Source organism: Rhinopithecus bieti, unplaced genomic scaffold (genome assembly GCF_001698545.2).
Source record: "Rhinopithecus bieti isolate Rb0 unplaced genomic scaffold, ASM169854v2 scaffold_758, whole genome shotgun sequence".
NCBI classification, from domain to species: domain Eukaryota; kingdom Metazoa; phylum Chordata; class Mammalia; order Primates; family Cercopithecidae; genus Rhinopithecus; species Rhinopithecus bieti.
Genome location: NW_016803215.1, coordinates 31,795 through 51,774, shown reverse-complemented (window position 1 = coordinate 51,774; position 19,980 = coordinate 31,795). Strand labels below are relative to the sequence as shown.

At 56.1% G+C, this 19,980-nt stretch overlaps 1 protein-coding gene across 1 annotated transcript in view; it reads left to right on the top strand.

Moving 5' to 3' along the window:
- The window catches only part of EFHD2 (EF-hand domain family member D2), a 20,654-nt gene extending 769 nt beyond the window's left edge, over positions 1 to 19,885 (top strand). The window contains exons 2-5 of the mRNA XM_017869547.1: positions 1 to 194; positions 15,451 to 15,598; positions 16,691 to 16,825; positions 18,140 to 19,885. The exon at positions 1 to 194 is cut by the window's left edge and continues 21 nt beyond it. Coding sequence (XP_017725036.1) covers positions 1 to 194; positions 15,451 to 15,598; positions 16,691 to 16,825; positions 18,140 to 18,271 — 609 coding nt within the window. The 3' untranslated portion in view covers positions 18,272 to 19,885. The remainder of the gene's footprint in view (positions 195 to 15,450; positions 15,599 to 16,690; positions 16,826 to 18,139) is intronic.
- The last annotated feature ends 95 nt before the right edge of the window (positions 19,886 to 19,980 follow it).

Below are 19,980 nucleotides of genomic sequence, written 5' to 3'. Positions count from 1 at the left end.
GGGGCGCCCGACGAGGCGGCCGAGGCGCTGGGCAGCGCGGACTGCGAGCTGAGCGCCAAGCTGCTGCGGCGCGCCGACCTCAACCAGGGCATCGGCGAGCCCCAGTCGCCCAGCCGCCGCGTCTTCAACCCCTACACCGAGTTCAAGGAGTTCTCCAGGAAGCAGATCAAGGACATGGAGAAGATGTTCAAGCAGTGAGTGCCCGCGCGACCCGGCCCCCCGCCCGCCCCACTACCCGGTATCGGACCCCGAACCCCCCGATCCCCGGATCCCGCGCCGACCCGGGACCCCAGCAGTCAGCCAAGCTTCCCCGAACCCAGACGCACCGGGGTTGGGGACCCCGCGGCCCCTTCCAGATCGAGACCCGGCATCCCACCACGCACGTTAGTCTGGGGGCCCCCCAGTCCCTGGCACGCGGCGGTGACTCGTATTTGTGCTGCCTCCGGTACACCATAGACGCGCCCACAGAGTGGGGGACCCCGAACCTCCTTCCAGATAATCGCCAGGCCCTGCGAGCCCCACCCCCACTACCACACGTGTGGGTCCCCGGCCCCCCACCCTGTTAGTGGCGCTTCTCCACCACCCCGCAAGGCACACACCAAGGCTGAGGACCCAGCGGCCTTCCTTCCCCCATCCCAGCTGCTCGCGTTCCCCACCCCCACCCCAACACACGCTGGCCAAAGACACCCACCCCAGTGCCCCTGGACACCACATGCCAACCACATTCCTTTCCTTAAGGTCTTTTCATTTCCTCTCCTGATCTCAGGTCTCCTTCAAGGTGGGTTCTGGGCAGGGATTCCCCCAACTTCCTCTCCAGTTATTTAGCATCTACCAGCAAACTGGGGGCAAGACTTGCCCTTTCCATCTCCACCCACTCATTAAAAAGGACCCAAATCCTTCACTCACAAGTGATCTCCCTAGGAAGGGACCCCTCGGCCCCTGTTCCCCCTCTGCAGGCGTGTAAACCTCACTCCAGTCGTCCCTGTGGGCCGAGTCCCCTCTGGGCTTGGAAGGCCTCCCTCCTCCTCCTGCCCGCCCCACCCCCCTGCACCCAGCAGCTTGCAGTCACTGCTCACCTGCTTCTGTCACAAGGCCCCCATCTCTCCTCCCCACTCCATATATCCCCTTCCCTCCCCACAGGAACCCCCGATGTCCCACACCCACCCTAGTCAAAAGGGGCCCCTTCCTATGTGACTTGCCCTGTTACCCCCATACCTACCCTTTATTCCATCAGATTCCACGTGCTGTGCCCTCACCAGGGTAGATGGGCACCCCCAGGCCTGTGGACTCATTCCCCCGTCCCCCCACAAAAAAGTCTAAATGTCTCTGTGGAGGGGCTAGAGAGAGAAGGTCCAGCTCCCTCCGGCCCATCCCTGGGTCCCACTCTGTTGGATCTAAGATGCACAGCCACTCTCTCCCAACCATGTGTGTGCCCAGGGGGTGGGGAAGGTGCCAGTGCCCCTCCCTTTGGTACCTTTCCCCACCTCCTGTTCCCTGTCCCCCTGCCCCTGGCTCCTGGAGAGGGAACAACCTCTGTTCCACAATCTGGGTGCTGGTCGGGAGTGGTTCTGGAAGGGGATAGAATTGGCTTGAGGCTGAGTCTTGGGGGTGAGCCAGGAGGTCTAGCCCACCCGGCACAGGCAGCCCAAGGCCAAGGAAGCAATGCAAGGCCGGCTCCCCCTTGGCTGGGCAGGAGGTGGGGGCAGACCTCACCATAGGCAGCTGTCAGTGCCCAGACATCAAGCCGGAAGCCCAGGAAGGGGTGTTTAGCAACCGCACAGTTTGAGAAAGGCTCTCCCCTGCTCAGGACAGCTTGCAGCAGCTTCTGCATTTGGCCCCAAGGCAGGGGGAAGGATTTCTGGTTCCCAGTTGGGGGTGACTGAGGAGTCCCATACTTTCCCAAGGTCCTTCTGGGGGAACATCAAGTCCTTGACCCCCGGCCCCTCTGAACCTCTTTGAGAAAATCCCAGGGCGCCCACCTCCTTGACTCCAGGGTGTTTGGTTGGAGTTCTTCTAAAGTTTCTTCCCAGCCGAAGACTGGCGAGATTGGGAGAGCAGGATTTCCAGGCTTCCTGGAAGAGTAGCTTGCACACTCCTGGGGTGGGCAGATGCAGGGGTGGGTATGGATCAGTGTCTGTCACTGCCTCCATCGGGGAGTGCAGAGCTGATTCAGACACTACAGAGATCCCTGTGCTGATAGTGCTGAGGCACTCACCAGGTCCTTCAAACAGCCCCGTGACACAGAGCTCTTCGTCACCTTTGTGCAGACAAGGAGTCTCAAATAACTTGCCAAGACCACACAGCTAGAAAATGCTAGAGCCTGGATTCACACCCAGGTCTGGGACTCCAAATCCTGGGTTCTTCTACTTCTGGGTTTCCCATCACAGACATCTGCTTTCATGTTGGAAAACCTCTAACACCTGCTTCTATGTTCCTGGCGGATTGTCCACTCATGTCCCCACCTCCAGCCACAGTCTCTCCTTTCCTCCAGAGCCTGCCTTCTCCTGGGCTTCCATAGCTTCCCTGCCCACTGGTCACCACAACAAAGGTGGAGCTGTTCTGGGAGAACCCAGACACTTCAAATGAGCGGGACTTGGGAGGCTGCAGTATGGTTGGAAGTGGCATGCGGCTGAAGGAACAGTCTGCAAGCTTCATCTACACAGCAAACTCACTTTTTTTTTTACATAGGCTGTTTCTAGTTTGATGAGAGGTACTCTGAGGGAGACTGAGGGAACCTGGACCCCTCCAAGCTACCTCTTGGTGCCAGCACTGCTTGCCAGTTTTTGGGGAGGGCTGATGGGGCAGGCAGGGGCCAGGAAGCTAAACCTCTAGGGAAGCAAGTGCCGCCCGTCAGGGCCCGGGTAAGGGTGGAAAGCTGCAGATTGTGTATTCAAGGAAACAAGGCTTCACTGTGCCAACCGAGCCCAACCCCGCCGCCAACAGACGGACTCTCGTGGAAGACAAAACCCCTGTTCTGCTTCCGTTGTCCGAGTGGGGCTGCAGCCTCCTGGGTCCAAGCAGGGTCCCCGGATCATAGCCAGGGCATCAGAGCCAGGGCTCTGGGGAGAGCAGAGGCCAGGGAGGAGGGGAGCCTGCACTCCTGGGAAGCCAGTCACCAGAGCAGAAGGCAGGAGACCATGAGGTCAGCAGGAGAATGGGAGCCGGCCTTTCCTTGGGGGCCAGGAGCAAGGAAGCTGGGCCTCTGTCCTAGTCTGCATGTCCTCCCTGGGCCTCAGTCTTACCCACCTGTAAAAGGGGCAGGCTATCCCTGATTGACCCCCAAAGGTCCTTCAGCCCTGACCTGCGTATGTCTGAGGGGTCCTGAGTGCTTCTGGATGTTGGAACTGCCTTCTAGGGCCTTCTGGTCCACCCATCTATGTTGATTCAGCAGCTACTTCCCGAGGCTGGAGATCGATGGGGAAGAGAGGGGACAGGGGGAAAGGAGACTCTCAGCCATCACTGGTCTCACATCTAGAGTCATTCAGCTTCCCCCTGAGAGAGACCTGGAGGGTTGACTCCAACCCCTCTCCCCGTTTTACAGAAGAGGGAACCAAGACCCAGAAAGGTGTGGCGGTGACTTGCTCGCGTTACAGAGAGGTTTTCAGTGAGGCTGAAACCTTGTATGGTGAGGAGAGTGGTCCCGGTGTCTCAGGGTGGGGCTCAGAGGACATGAGACATTTAGAGTTCTGGCCCAGTGTGAGGCACAGCACGAGGAGGCCCTGTGTCTCCCTGGCCCCGGCAGCCAGGACTCCCCGGCCCCCTCCCCGTGCGGCCTCAGGCTATGTCCAGCACCTCTGATCTCCCAGCTGCTGCCTCCCTCTCTTTGCTCCTCCAGGGCTGGCTCTGGAACCCTCCTGTCAGAGAGGCAAATAGAATGGCCCTGGAGAGCCTTGGGGGTGCTGACAACAGCCTAGGGGGTGCTCTGGAGGGTTTTGTAAGTCGAGACCTGCCAGAAAGGTATGCAGCCGTGTAATTCTGAACCTGCTGTGGAATCTGAGGACGATGCCCTAGATCCCTGTGTCCTGCCTAGCCCAGCCTTGCAGGCCCTGTCCCCACCCTCGTTCCCAGCCACTTCATCTCAGGATACCTTGCATCAGAGAGGTAGGCTTTCCTTTCCTTCTGGCCAGCTCTTCCCTGCACAAGCTCTGGAAGCATCCCGACTTCCTCTCCACCCTCCACCTCCAGAGACACACCTCTCCCAGGAGCCCTTCCTGGACACAGTCGGCAGGGCCTCTGGAGTCTGCAGCCCTGGGTTTGAATCCAGCTGTGGGGCCTGGAGCCCTTCTGAGCTTCTGTTCCTCACCCTGGAACAGGGAGGACAGGGGACCCACCTCACAGGATTGGGTACGGCGCTTAGCCCAGTGCTTGGCACAGAGCAAGTCGTCACTAAATGACTGTCACCGCCATCCCCAGCTCAGCATACACCCTCTCCTGGGCCCCTCACAGGGCCCTGGCATTGGTCATTGTGGCTGGCTCAGAGCCAGCTCCACAACACCCACTGGCTGCCTCCACTTAACCACCAGTGGAACTTCCGGCCTGCCAGGTTGTTGACCACCCTTTGCTTTGGGCCCTAGTGACAGGACCCAGGGTTAGAGCCCTCCTTCTCTCCTGCTGAACAGCCACTCTGATTGACAGCTACATATGGCTTTGATAAATAACAAAAAGAGAAAAATGAATTCATTATCACCTAGTTACAGGAAAGGCAGGTGGCACAAAAAAGGGGAGAGCAAACAACAGCTCTGGAGGGTGCACAACAGGGATTCCCGTCTGCCACCACCCAGCTGGGTTGCTCCAGGCAGACAACTCAGCTTCTCTGAGCCTCGGTTTCCCCAGGGGCTTAAAAACCTACCTGGTAAAGTTCTGAGGATTAGGTATAAAAAAGCTCTGGGTCTTTGTTAAGAGCCCATCATGGTATCTGGGCTGTTTGCATGATAGATGATGTTTTTGAAAAATGCAAGGTTCACGCATGTGATCAGTCTTCCAACAGATATGTTATTAAGTTTTTGCGCTACAAGATCCAGAGAATTAAATGAATCAAGTTCCTGCCCTCAGGAGGCTTACAGTCTTATATAGAACAAACATGTAGAGATTTAGGGGTAGAGAGGATGCACCCACAGGGCTAGCAATGGAAGGTTTCTTTCTTTATTTCTGCCATGAAAACCAAAAGCTCTCATGCATCACACCATGCTGAAGTTCTCTTTGCAGCCAGCCCCCTGCCTCTGTGCCCCCTCCTTGTTAAACAGAGCCACTAGTTCTAGCCATTCCTGGAGGAGCCTATGTATATTATTTAGAGAACGGAGCTGAATTCTCACACCAGCACAATGAGATTGATACTGTCTTTGTTTTCCTTTCTTTTTTTTGAGATGGAGTCTCACTCTGCCGCCAAGGCTGAAGTACCGTGGCGTGATCTTGGCTCACTGCAGCCTCCGCCTCCTGGGTTCAAGTGATTCTCCTGCTTCAGCCTCTAAGTAGCTGGGACTATAGGCACACACCACCACACCTGGCTAATTTTTGTATTTTTGAGTAGAGACGGGGTTTCACCGTGTTGGCCAGGCTGGTCTCGAACTCCTGACCTCAAGTGATCTGCCTGCCTCAGCCTCCCAAAGTGCTGGGATTACAGACATGAGCCACCGCTCCCAGCCTGGTACTATCATTTTTATCCCCATTTGACAGATGAGGAGACTGAGGCTCAAGGCAATTATCACTTGTCTAAGATTGTATGAACTGACAGTGACAGGATTAGAACCGGATCCTCCTGCAAGGAGCCCCTGGAGGCCAAGTGAAGCTGTGTTTGTGGCTGGGGCTTGGGGGAGCCTCCCAGAGCCTTAGAGAGGTGGAGAGGTGAGGTCCTTCACCTGCAGCTTAGGGTCAGTGGGTGGGGAGAATGTCCTGCACCCCTGGGGAGGGAGGATTTCCCGGCCTCGGCCCTTACTCCGTTCCTCCCACTTCCCCTCTGCATCAGTGTCTGAGTCACCTCCCCTTCCCCCACACCCCCACCCAGGACTTTTGGTTCCTCTTTGGTCCACCCTTCCTGCCTTCTCTTTTTTGGCCTCCTTGCTCTCCTCCACGCCCCCTGGGTCCAAGGCCTGGGTGGCTTGGACTGGCTTCCACTGCGAGAGTCTAGGCTCTAGGACAGCAGGCCTTGCTGCCTCAGGGGATGTCAGAGGTCCTTTCTACAAGGCCAGCCCCGCCAGCAGAGGCAGTCACTTTGCAGCCTCTGCAGGGAAGGTCCCCACACCCTGGAGCAGCTGAGTTCCCCTGACTGCCGGGCAGCCTTCTCCTTGGCTGACTTCCGCTTTTCAAGGACAGCAGAGAAGCAGGGGTCAGTGCCAGAAAGGTGTGGCCAGATGGGAGCCGGGCCACCTGGGGAGTCCTGAGCCATCAGATGCTTCAAACCAGGCGCTTTGCCTCCCATTCAGTCCTTTCGTATCCTGCAACATCGTCCTCGCCCATTTCACAGTTAAGGAGACTAGGCTTTCAGAAGGGTTGCGTGACTTGTCCAAAGTCGCACAGCTAGTGAGGGGCAGAAGCAGAATTTGAACCTGGGCCTCCCTGGCTCCCAACTCTGAACCCTTACAGTTGCCCAAACACCAGCAGCAACACCGCCCTGGAGTGTGTTAGAAATGCAGACCTGCGGCCGGGCGCGGTGGCTCAAGCCTGTAATCCCAGCACTTTGGGAGGCCGAGACGGGCGGATCACAAGGTCAGGAGATCAAGACCATCCTGGCTAACATGGTGAAACCCCGTCTCTACTAAAATACAAAAAACTAGCCGGGCGACCTGGCGGGCGCCTGTAGTCCCAGCTACTTGGGAGGCTGAGGCAGGAGAATGGCGCGAACCCGGGAGGCGGAGCTTGCAGTGAGCTGAGATCCGGCCACTGCACTCCAGCCTGGGCGACAGAGCAAGACTCCGTCTCAAAAAAAAAAAAAAGAAATGCAGACCCGCAGGTTCCACCCCAGATTTACCAGACTGTGATCTATGTTTTTTTTGAGACAGGGTCTTGCTCTGTTACCCAGATGGAATGCAGTGATATGATCATAGCTCACTGCAGCCTCAACTTCATGGGCTTAAGTGATCCTCCCACCTCAGCCTCCTGAGTAGCTGGGACTCTAGGCACATGCCACCACATCTGGCTATTTTTTTTTTTTTTATTTTTTGTAGAGATGGTCTCATTATGTTGCTCAGACTGGTCTCAAACTCCTGATTCCAAGCCACCCTCCCACCTCATCCTCCCAAAGTGCAGGGATTACAGGCATGAGCCACCACGCCCAGCCCATAATCTGCACTGTCACCAGCTTCACCAGGTGTGCCCACTGACGTTTAAGAAGCGCTAAGCCGCAGCTCAGGCCCCCGCACAGCCGTCTCCCCACCGCTTCCTGAGGTTGACCTAAGGTTATCCTTAGGCAGGTGACTTTGTCTAAGCTGTAAGAGGATAAGATGAATGGAGTAAAGATTAAGTTACATTATAAACACTGGGTTATATTAATATTAGGCATTCAAAAAAATTCTTTATAATCACTATCATAACAATAATGATTATGAAGAGCAAGAAGTGAAAGGGGGCGGCTGGCAGGGAATGCCACAGGTGTGGTGAGATGTTGTTGAACTCCAGGTTATGATGCCCTTGAGCCCTGACAGCCCCCCCAGCAAATTGCGTGGTGTCTCCCTCTTTATCTTCCACAGGGGAGCCCCGAGTGCCACACTTGTGTGCTCTCTCTCTATCTATCTGTCTCTCCGTCTCTCTCTCTCTCTTTCTTCCCCTACCCCATACCCTGCTTAGCTGACCCAGGGCAACAGATCAAGTGTGAGATTCCCAGATAGGACTAGAGGAAGTGGTGAGCGCTGGGCTTTCCCCGTATGAGTCAGGCAGTCTAGGGGTGGGGACGTGCAGGAACTGGGGAAGCCGGGGGGCCTGAGAGCTCCTGAGCCCATACCCAACACCCACCCCGTCCAGTTGTCTGTCTTCCTGGGACCCGCATGCCCAGAGGGGCCATCAGCAAAGCCTGGGATGGGAGTCAGGAGAGACTGAGTTGGGGTGCCCTGTGCTCCCACCTTCCCAGGTGCAGTGGCTGCGATGACTCTGCTTCCTTCTGCGATTAGAATCTGCAGCGCAGCTCGGGGGACCTACATGAGGAGCAACTTACTTTCTTTTTCTTTTTTTTTTTTTTTTTGAGACAGTCTTGCTCTGTCACCCAAGCTAGAGTGCAGTGGCATAATCTTGGCTCCCTCCAGCCTCCACTTCCCGGGTTCAAGCGATTCTCCTGCCTCAGCCTCCCTAGTAGTTGGGATTACAGGCCTGCACTACCACACCCAGCTAATTCTTGTATTCTTAGTAGAGACAGAGTTTCACCATGTTGGTCAGGCTGGTCTCGAACTCCTGACCTCAAGTGATCCTCTCACCTCAGCCCCCAAAGTGCTGAGATTACAGGCATGAGCCACTGCACCTGGCCGAGGAGCAAGTTTCTAATAGTTCCAAAGCCAAGATGGGCTCCCTTAGACAAGCAATGAGCTTCCTGCCCTCAGAGGTATTCAAGGCACTAAACAAAGAACTACATCAGGAATCTGATTTTCAGGAAGGACTGAATAAGATGGCCTCCAATATCCCTTCCAACCCTGAAGTTCACTGCTGTGCACCCATAGGCATCAGGGCATAGCACAGTCGTTAAGAGTGCATGTGTTTGATCAGGCCTGATCATAGATATCAGGGCATAGCACAGTCGTTAAGAGTGCATGTGTTTGATCAGGCCTGGTTCACAGCCCATCGACACCCCTGTCACCTATGACCTGGCCAAGTGGCTTCCCCTCTGGGCCTCATCTCCTTGTCGGTTAAATAGGAATGTTCATGCTGCTTCATGGACTTCTTGTGAGAATCTGATGCGAAACACCTGGCATCGCGCCTGGCACATAGCAAGCGCCCAGCAGAGCAGCCAGGAATGATGATAGGTTATGACGTGTGGCTCGCCTGGGTGCAAGGCTGGGACGTCTGCACTATGCATGGTTGACGCCTCCACTGCCTACCCCTGTGACCCCCTAGTTATCAGAACTGGGAGAGAGGCAGGGGCAGGGAAGCAACCAGCTGGGGACCATGCTCACCCCAAAGGGGAAGGGTTGTCCTGGGAGGTAACCGGTTTCTCCGCTTTCAGGAGGGGGATGGGTGGGGATTTCGTTCCCAGCATCCAGGGCGCAGCTAGCTGCTGAGCCCTTCCTGGCAAGAACAATTCAGGGGGAGGCAGATAGGAATGCAGGCACAGTGCCAGGCCCCACAGCCTCCCTCCGGTGCTGGAGAAAAGTGCTGAGTTCCCAGGCTGGGTGCTTTCTGCCAGTCCTGCTGAATGGCATTGGCCTTCCCAAACAGGCACCACGCTGGGCTCTCAGTCCAGCCTCCGCTGGCCCTTCAAGCTTGAGAATGTGGGACCCTCCATGGGACCAGGAAAAAGAGAGGGGGCCAGGGAGGAGAAAAACTTCCAGCTGTTGAAATCTTGCAGTCTGCTGGCTGTGTGACCCTGGGTCGGTCACTGCCCACTCTGGGCCCCAGTTTCCCTATGTAATGGAAAACGGGTAGACCAGGCTGTCTGGGTGGATCTTGCGGGCCGACCTCTCTTTTTCTGGATGCTCTAAGCCACCTGCAACCTCAGTTCCAGCTCAGGGAGAAGGGCTGGTGGGTGAGAGGCCCCTAGCCCTGGAGATGCCTGTTTCCAGCCATCGTGGAACCTCGTTCTCTCCTGTGCTGCCAGTTGTCCCCCACCCCCCACACATACACACCGGCACCGTGAGAGTAGCCCCTTCATCACTTCTCTCCAACCCCAAAGGAAGGTTCCTCGCTCCCTGAGTCTCCTCTCTCCCTGTTCAAGGGCTCTGTCCAGCGGCTGTCTGTCTTCCCACCTCCCTGCTGGGGCTTTGCGTCAGGCCTAGTAGGGGAGAAGTGAGGCCTTCAGAGGAGGGCTTATGCTGGAGGGATCCCCTGGGTCGTCATATCCACCCCTGCCTCCAGGCCAAGCCACCACAAGCCCTGCCTCCCAGCCCTGTACCACCAATCAGGACTGGAGCCTGTGGCAGAGGCCAGTGTGTTTTTTAACATTATTTCTAATATCATCACCCTTTTTATATTGTATGTGTGAAGTATATGATGTGTATATGTGACACACACAAACTTCCCAATGTAACAACTACTGTTACGATGATGATAAAATTAACAGGTTTTAAGGACGCGCTATGAGCCAGGCATTTTATATCTGTAATCTCGTTTTCATTTTCTCTTTTTTGTTTGTTTTTTTTAAAACAGTCTCACTCTGTTGCCCAGGCTAAAAAGCAGTGGCTCAATCAGGGCTCACTGCAGCCTCAACCTCCAGGGCTAAAGTGATCCTCCCACAACAGCCTACCTAGTAGCTGAGACCAGAGGCATACACTACCATGCCCAGCTATTTTTTATTTGTTTATTTATTTGAGACAGTGTCTCACTTTGTCACGCAGGCTGGAGTGGCACAATCTCAGCTCACTGCAACCTCTACCTCCTGGGTTCAAGCAATTCTCATGCCTCAGCCTCCTGAGTAGCTGGAATTACAGGTGCACGCCACCATGCCTGGCTAATTTTTATATTTTCAGTAGAGACAGGGTTTTACCATGTTGATAAAGCTGGCCTTGAACTCCTGACCTCATGATCTGCCTGCCTCAGCCTCCCAAAGTGCTGGGATTACAGGCGTGAGCCACCGTGCCCGGCCCTTTATTTTTTTATTGAGATGTGGTCTCCCTGTCTTGCCCAAGCTGGTCTGAAACTCCTGGGCTCTAGTGATCCTCCCACCTCAGCCTCTCAAAGTGCTGGCATTATAGGCGTGAGCCACCGCGTCCAGCCTCATTTACTCTTTAATAATCTTAAAAGTAGATGATAGGAATAATAATAACTGGTTTTTAGTATCATACTAGGCGTGTATAAAGTGCTTCCTGTGGACCAGGCTCTGTGCTAAGAGTCTGCTTATATCGTCTCTTTTAATCCTTGCCTCCATCCTGAGATGAGTTCTTTGATATCCATGATGTAGATGAGGAAACAGGTCTGTGGGGTTAGGTGACTTGACCAGGGTTACTCTTCCAGCAGGTGGCAGAGCTGGGGTTTGGACCCAGGTCAGTCTCAGCACAGTTGACGTAACCACAAACCCTCAAGGCCATCTTCAATCAGGTTGACCTTGACTGGAACCTGGCTGATCCCCTGCACTAGACCACATCAGAGCCCAGGGCACCGGGCAGATGGCCACTCTCCAGGAGTCTCTTGGGAATGGCCTCCTCCATGGCTACCTCTGGGGGCTTTACCTCCCACCCCAGCACCTGGCCTCTTGCAGCCCCAGTCACCTCCTGTTGGTGATGGATTCTTTGGCACCACAGCCAGCCCCTATATTGTCCCCCTGGGGGCCAGAGCCTGCCCTGGATGGAGCCCAGCCCCAGTAATTGATTGGCCTTTGATTGATAGAGGCGGCCGTTCAAATCGTGGTTTGAGCTGCGGCCCAGCCAGGCCTGGGAGCTGCCAAAGACAGAGGGATCCACAGCCCACGTTTCCATCCAAGTTTGGACACTTTATCTGCACTTCCTCTGAAACTGAGCTGCCCCTGGCTGCAGAAGAAACCCATGCACTTGAGCAATAAATAAAACTGGGGCTCAGGGAGAGGCACGTGGGACCCAGGGGCTGGGACGTGAACCCCTGACCTGCTGATTAGGGGGCTGGTGGCCCCACCGATAACAGCCCTCCTGATCTAATCCAGACCTGGAGGATTGCTGAGCACAGGGGTTGTAAAGAGAAAGTGCTGTCCTGTCAGGAGGTTCGTGAAGGTGATTCAATCTTGTTTTAGTGGCGGCGACTGCCATTTATGCAGCTAGCTCTGTGCTCTGGGAGCTGTGCTGAGTGCTTGACAGGGATGGGCTCAGTCATTCCTCACAGTGGCCCATGAGAGAGGGTTCTCAGCAGCAGGGTTCTCAGCCTCAGCACCACTGGCACTTGGGGCCAGGTCATTCCTTTTTTTTTTAAGGCAGAGTCTCGCTTTGTCACCCAGGCTGGAGTGCAGTGGCACAATCTCAGCTCACTGCAACCTCCTCCTCCTGTGTTTAAGCCATTCTCCTGCCTCCCCCTCCCAAGTAGCAGGGATTACAGGCGCCTGCCACCATGCCCAGCTAATTTGTGTATTTTTAATAGAGACGGGGTTTCACCATGTTGGCCCAGATGGTCTTGATCTCCTGACCTCATGATCTGCCCGCCTCAGCCTCCCAAAGTGCTGGGATCACAGGCATGAGCCACGGTGCCAGGCCGGCCAGGTCATTCTTTGTGGTGGGGCCACTCTGTGGGGCTATGGAGCTTCCCTGGCCTCCACCCACCAGATACCACCGGCACCCCCCGCCCCAGGTATGACAACCAAAAACATCTGTAGACATTGCCAGATGTCCCCTGGGGGGCACATGCACCCCAGCTTAAGAGATGCTGCATTTTGTGGCTCAGGAGCCCAGGCAATTTGTCTCCAGAGCCCGACTGTCATCACTGACCTCCATGGGAGCCCAAGGTCAGAAAGTGTCAGGGGCTTTGCTTTCATGGGGGGCACTGAGGAGGGGAGTCCTCCTGACTTGGCTCAGGAAAGGCTGAGTCCCTCACCAGGTGCCCCTGCACAGCGCCGTGGTCATGTGGCACCTGCCCAGCCCTCTCCCAGGCAGCAAACAAAGTCCAGAGATGACAGGAAGGACCTCCACTGTGCCCCCCAGAGCCCCTCCAGCTCCAGGTAGAGGCTGGACTGCAGCAGCTTTGGCCTGCCTGACCCTCTGAGTCCCACACCTTCTACTGCCACAGAGGTGGCCACTGCCCACACGGGCCACTGGTCCATCCACCTCCACCCCAGTCCTCACCCATCAGTGGGGCAGAAGGCCCCAGGACCCTGTGTTCCCTCCAGGGCTCCCAAGACCCATCTTTTCTGTGCTGTGTCACTTCCAACCACTGACTCACTGGCTAGTGAACTATTTATACCCCTCGCACAAATGCTCCCCTCGCGCTCCAGGCAGCTGTCTGTGTTCTGCAGCGGCCCCAGGACATGTGGGGGAGGGTCTGGGTACAGAGCAAATGTGCAAATTTATGAGTCCAGCGGACCTAGTCTGGAAACCCAGCTCCCTCCTTACTGCTGTGTGACTGTGGGTGGGTCACTTAACCTCTCTGAGCCTTGGTTGTAAACTAAGGTCATTAGGAGGATTAAGTAAAGTAAGCAGTTCCCTGCATAAAGACAGATTTCAGTACCTGGTTGCTATTAGGTGTTTAAAGTACACCTAACTAGAGAAGGCGAAGGGAGCTGGGAAGAAGGTGCACAAATGAGACATCGTCATGCAAAAGCTCAAGCGCCCAGGACATAGGGTTCTGGGACACAGGCCCCTGTGTTGCGCTGCTGTCACCAGCACTGTCATCCAGCCAGCTGAAGGCCTTGGGGACTGCATAAGGCTTCTTTAGGTGTAGAAAAAAGCATTTTGACTGGGCAAAGTGACGCACGCCTGTCATCCCAGCACTCTAGGAGGCTGAGTGGGAGGATTGCTCGAGCCCAGGAGTTCGAGACCAGCCTGAACAACATACTGACACCCCATCTCTACAAAAAAATACACAAATTGGCCAGGCATGGTAGCATGCACCTGCAGTCCCAGCTACTTGGAAGGCTGAGGTGGGAGGATCACTTCAGACCAGGAGGTAGAGGCTGCAGTAAGCTGTGATCGTGCCTGGGCAACACAGCAACACCCGTCTCAAAAAAAAAGAAAAAGAAAAAAAGAAAAGCCCATTTTACCAACTCAAGGATCTCTCTCCCCAGCCCCCAGCTTGTCTTCCTCCCACGCTGTTCCCAGAGACCGGCAGGGCAGGTGTTTGGTTGGTAAGAGAGCCCAGCTGGGCAAACAGCGCCTCGCCCTCTTTCACCAGGCTGTGTGCTCCAGCAACCAGTGGTGCCTTCCCATCCAGGGAACAGGCAGAGAGACCACCTAGGCTCTTACTACACAGAAGCCAGTCAAGAGGGACTTGCCTCCAGCCCCATCCCTGTCTCTGCCAGGTTGTGGTGGTAGAAAAAAGAGAAGCTGAGTGTGCAGGGCGGAGGGGAGGCATCTCTATCGCCCGGTGCTTGTTCCCGGCTTCCCCACCGCCCCGCAGTCTCCGCCACTCCCAGCAGGCACTGCGCCACACTTCCCTGAACACACCCAGGCCGCCTCCTGCCACTTGGCCCTGCCCCCTGCCCCCCTCCTGCTCTGTGCCCTCGACAAAGGCAGAGACCCAGCCTTAGATACCCCTTCATTTATTCATGTCTTATTTCTTCATTCCACATTTTTGAGCACCTACTGTGTGCTTTTTAACCTCCTTCCCAGTACCTAGGGTAAGCTGGTGGCGGGGGGGGCATGAGTACAGAGGGGGGACCCCCCAGTACAGAGGGTGCTGAGTAAGAAGAGTCATTTATCACATGGAAAGAGGGCACCTTCCACACCCACGTCACATCCCCCATTCCAGTGCTTCTCAACTGGGAATGCTTTTTCCCCCCTGGGGACATCTGACAATGTCTGGGAGACATTTTTCGCTGTCACAACTCAGGAGGGCTGCTACTAGAAACCTCCCACAATGCACAAGACAGCCCCTACGGTAAGGATTTATTCTGTCCAGATTGTTTAAGGTCTGAGGTTGAGAAACCATCCCCTTGTCTGCAAGGTTCTACCATCTAGGGTGGGGGTGAGATGTCCCCCAAGTGCCCATGGAGATGCCAGTAAGCCAGCTGGTCATGGAGGTGCTGAGTGCTCAGCTCAGAGCCTGATCCACCCTGCCATGGTATTGAGAATTCCTTCTCAGCTGGGCACGGTGGCTTACTCCTGTCATCCCAGTGCTTTGGGAGGCCAAGGTGGGTGGATCACTTGAAGTCAGGAGTTCAAGACCAGCCCGGTCAGCACGGTGAAACCCTCAATCTGCTAAAAATACAAAAGTTAGCTGTGTGGTGGTGCACGCCTGTAGTCCCAGCTACTCGAGAGGCTGAGGCAGGACAATCGCTTGAACTCGCAAGTTGGAGGTTGCAATGAGCCGAGATTGAGCCATCGCTCTTCAGCCTAGAAAACAGAATAAGACTCTGTCTCAAAAAAAAAAAAAAAGAGAGAATTCCTTCTCACTGTCTGGGCCATCACAGTCAGCACACGGAGGCTGTCATTTCAGCTTCCTTGTGCCTCAGGCTTGTCCAGAAGTTAGTGCTATTCTACGTGCAAGAGGCTGCCAGGCCCTGTGGTGAGTTCCCCGTCATCAGAGGTAACCAATCAGGAGCTGAGCCACATATGGGTCTTCTGCCTGGACTGAGGACCTTCCGGCAGTGACAGGATGATATGATTGGTGGGAGATGCCCTCTGGTCCCCCAGTCTCCTTGCACTCAAGCCTGCAGCCTCTCTGACTGAGCCAGTGCCAAGATGTCCTGTCTTTTTGTGTCTGCAGGTATGATGCTGGGCGGGATGGCTTCATTGACCTGATGGAGCTAAAGCTCATGATGGAGAAACTTGGGGCCCCTCAGACCCACCTGGGCCTGAAAAACATGATCAAGGAGGTGGATGAGGACTTTGACAGCAAGCTGAGCTTCCGGGAGGTAAGCCCAACCAGGGGCTTCACCTGAGGACCTGGTGGCCCGGGAGAGACCAACCCCCACCCTTTGTCAATGAATGAATGGCATCGCTATTGAACAGCAGCCGTGAGCAGCTGCTACTTGGCTGAGTGAGGCTTCAGAGGGCCTGTTAGAGCGGGCACCAGAGAGGATTGTGAGGTCCTTTCAGGGAGGAAGAGGAGAGAGGGACATGGCTTCCTTCACATAGGGAGCTTATATTGAGCGATTTCTGTATACTTGACCCTGTGCAGGCTCTGGGGTAAAGAAAGGCCCTGTGCTGGAAGGTTCCTTCCTGGAAGTGTAGAGGGGGAGACACCACAGAGGGAAATCAGAGCTGTGACGCCGAGGAAGAGGGCCACAGCACTGGGCGACTTCATGCCCAGGATCTCACTCCGAGACAGGAGCTGGGGCAAGCCTGTTTCGCAAGGAAGGAAATGGAGGCCCCAAGCCAGACAGCAACGATACCGGACCCCAGGCGGCACAGGGTTAGGTGTGGGGACTCAAGGCCCAAGTGGGGCCCAGGAGGCCTGGCAGGAAGCATGAAGGATGCAGGGAAGGAGAGAGGTGGCAGGGGCACGTGGGGCAGTGTGAGTGCCTGGGAGGGAGGTGTGGGCAGTGCAGGGTAACAGCTTAGAGTTAGAGAGCAGGGTTTGAATCCCTTTGACACTTTTAGGTGCTGAGACTTGGGGCATGTCTTTTACTGTCTCGGAGGCTCCCTCATTCTGTCATGACACCTTCAGGATTCAGTATATCGAACACAGAGTAGGTTCACGGGGGAACAGTGGGAGACAGAGGTAAGAGGTAGGCTGAGGCCGCGTCGTCGGGAGCTGGTGTGGGTGGGGCAGGGCTGCAGAAGCCCAGCATCCTGGGTGGGTACATGAGTCACCTTCCATCGTACAGATGGGCAGAGGCCCAGTGAGGGGGAGCACAGGAGCACCAAGGGGCAAGACCCAGCTCACTGCCTCCCAGTCCTTCTCTGCAGGGGAGGCCTGAGGCTGGGGCCTGGGTGTGGCCAGGGACTCCGGCTCCCCTCCTTCCCTCCCTCCCTGACACCGCGCGCCTCTCTCCCCACTGCAGTTCCTTCTGATCTTCCGCAAGGCAGCGGCCGGGGAGCTCCAGGAGGACAGCGGGCTGTGCGTGCTGGCCCGCCTCTCCGAGATCGACGTCTCCAGTGAGGGCGTCAAGGGGGCCAAGAGCTTCTTTGAGGCCAAGGTGAGGAGCCCGAGGGGTGCCCTGACCCACACTCCAGGACAGTGGGACCCTGGGTCGGCCTGAAGTTAATACGTCCCCTTCCCGTCCCTGCTGAGGCTGCAAAGATGGGAGCTGACTCCCTGCCAGGTTGGGCCAGGCCCACACGCTCTGTCTTCTGTCCCCTCCCACTCCTGGCTGAGATCCTTGGCAGCCACCAGAGGATGGGTGAGGGACATGTACTTTTCAAAATGGGACAGGGACTACCTTGAGGTGCCCCGGTCCTGGCACACTGAGCTGCTAACCCAGAGGACTGGGCCTTAGCAGGGAAGGGCCCAGGAGAACACAGCACTGGTTCTCCAGGGTCCCCGGCAGACACCTGCCCTACCAGCTCCAGCCTGGGAGGAAGCCTGGGGGCTCAGAGACCACCTGCATGCACAATACCCTCCCCTTTCACCAAGTTCTCAGATGGAAGGGACACCTGTGGTTTGGTGGCTCCTGGGTCCTGCCCACCCAGGGCCCCAGCTCTCCTGCCTTGTTTCTCTCTTTCCTTGCTAAGCCAAGAACCTTCCTTCCAGGGACTGCCTCCCACCTCCCTCTGGGCTTCCGAGCATCGGTGGAACTTTTCAGGGTTCATCAGTGGAACTGGGTGGGTCACTGGGCTCCCCGGACAGGAAGCAGAGGATCAGGATGGCAGCAGCTTAAGTGACGCCCTTCGAGCACCCTTGCTCTGCAGCAGCCACAGAATATACGTTCTCTCTTTCAATCCTCTCGACAACTCCATAAGATCAGAGTTATTGGGTGCCAGGTTCTAGTGAGGAAACTGAGGCTCAGGAAGGTGAATGAAGTGCCTGACCCAGGGCCAAAGCTGGTGTGGTCAAGCTGTTTGTGTTGCTGGGTAGGACTCAGCAGAAGCCTGAGCCAGAAGGGACCCCAGGAAAAGCAGCCATAAGGCTGCGCACAGTGGCTCATGCCTGTAATCCCAGCACTTTGGAAGGCTGAGGTGGGTGGATCACCTGAGGTCAGGAGTTTAAGACCAGCCACATGGCCAACATGGTGAAACCCCATCTCTACTAAAAATACAAAAATTAGCCGGGCATGGTGGAGTGCGCCTATAAACCCAGCTACTCAAGAGGCTGAGGCATGAGAATCACTTGAACCTGGAAGGCGGAGGTTGCAGTGAGCCGAGATTGCGCTGTTGCACTCCAGCCTGGGCGACAGACTGAGACTCCGTCTCAAAAAAATTAAAAAAGAGAAAGCAGCTGTAGCACGGAGACACCCACCTCCCCGGAACATACACCATCCAGCCCTGACCCTCTCACCCCCATGCCCCCACAGGTCCAGGCCATCAACGTGTCCAGCCGCTTCGAGGAGGAGATCAAGGCGGAGCAGGAGGAACGGAAGAAGCAGGCGGAGGAGATGAAGCAGCGGAAAGCGGCCTTCAAGGAGCTGCAGTCCACGTTTAAGTAGCGGGGGCTACCCCCGACCACCCTGCTCCGGCCCCAGCGCGGTGGGCAAGGGTGGCGCATGGGAGGCTGAGCCTGAATCCTTGCCTCTGTCTGACGGGACCACTACTAAAAACCTAAAAATGTCTGTGAAATGGAGCAAGTTCAGGGGTCTCACGGAGATGGCCCGGCCCCTCCCCGCTCCCTTCTGCTCTTTGCGAGGCCGCAACACGGGCTCCCTGCCTGGCCCGGCCCTCCCTGGCAATCCCTGGGCTCTCTTGCACCCCTGACTGCCCTGCTACCTGCTCCAGCACTGCCCCGGGCCCAGCTCCTGGCCCTAGGTCCCTCCCGGCCCCATGTGCCTGCCCTCCACCATCCCCTTCCCCCCGACCTGGGAACCCCTGCCCTCCTCCAGCAGACCGCACCGCCCCCGGGGCCCCCTGCCAGCCCCTTCCCAGACTGGGAGACAGCAGAAGAGATAGAATCAGGGCTGCCCCCACAGAGTGGAACCCAAGGGGCTTATTGGAGGCACAAGGGGACCCCTCCCCAGGGGCTCTTCCTCCACCTCTGCCTCTTTCATCTACTGAAATGGGAGAGGGGGTGGGGAGCTTCTGTTCTGGTGAAGGGACCTAGGCCCCCAGCACCCCATGCTGACTTGGAGACCCCAGATCTCTGGGGCCCAGCCAGGCAGGGTGTGGGGGCAGCTGTGCCAATCTACCTCACACGCCCACCCCCTGCTGGGCATGCCGTGGGATCATGGGCAGGGAAGGCTCTCGGGGACGGAGACACTGCTCCTTAGCACCCATGCAGAACACCCTGAGGGTCCCAGGGGGCTCTGGAGAGAGTGGGGTGGGAGGAAGAATTGGCACCTTCCTAGGGAAGGAAACGAGCGCTTCATCTTGATTCTCTGAGAAGCGTCCGAGAAGTGCTTTAAGTGTGTTTGCATGCGCCAGGCAGTGGGCAGCCGGGCCCTGTCCGGCCCTCTCCTGCCACCCTTCCCCAAGTGATGTCCACCACCTTGTCACCAGCGACCTGCCTGTCATGCCTACCCTCTGAGGAAGCATGAGGACCCCAGCCCTCTGGTGCCCCGCACCAGACAGGCCGTGTTCAGGCCCACGCCACCAGCCCGGTTCGGCCACAGCTTCCCACGTGCTTGCTGACATATGTGTGCCTGTGTGTGGTGTCTGTTGCTGTGTCGTGAAACTGTGACCATCACTCAGTCCAAACAAGTCAGTGGCCCTCGAGGCCACAGTTATGCAACTTTCAGTGTGTGTCATAATGGCGTCACTGCTTTTTAAACTCGATAACTCTTTATTTTAGTAAAATGCCCCAGGAGTCCTCGAAGCTATGCGGACTTGCAGAGGTTTTATTTTTTGGCCTTAGAATCTGCAGAAATTAGAAGGCACCGAGCCCAGCGCAGCAGCCTCGGCCCCGGATTGCGTTTGCCTTAGCGGATATGTTTATACAGATGAATATAAAATGCTTTTTTTCCTTTGGGCTTTTTGCTTTTTTTTTTCCCCCTTCTCCCCCCCCCCTCCCCCCCCCCCCCCCCCCCCCCCAAAAAAAAAAAAAAAAAAAAAAAGCTACATCTTCATTCCGTGGTACGATTATTTTTTTTAACTAAAAAGATAAAATTCTATATTCTTATGTGTGTATGGTTCTTGATGGTGAGTGGGCAGGGGAATGACAAGGTCACCTGGGTGTGGGGACAGTGGTATCAGAGCTTGGGAGGAG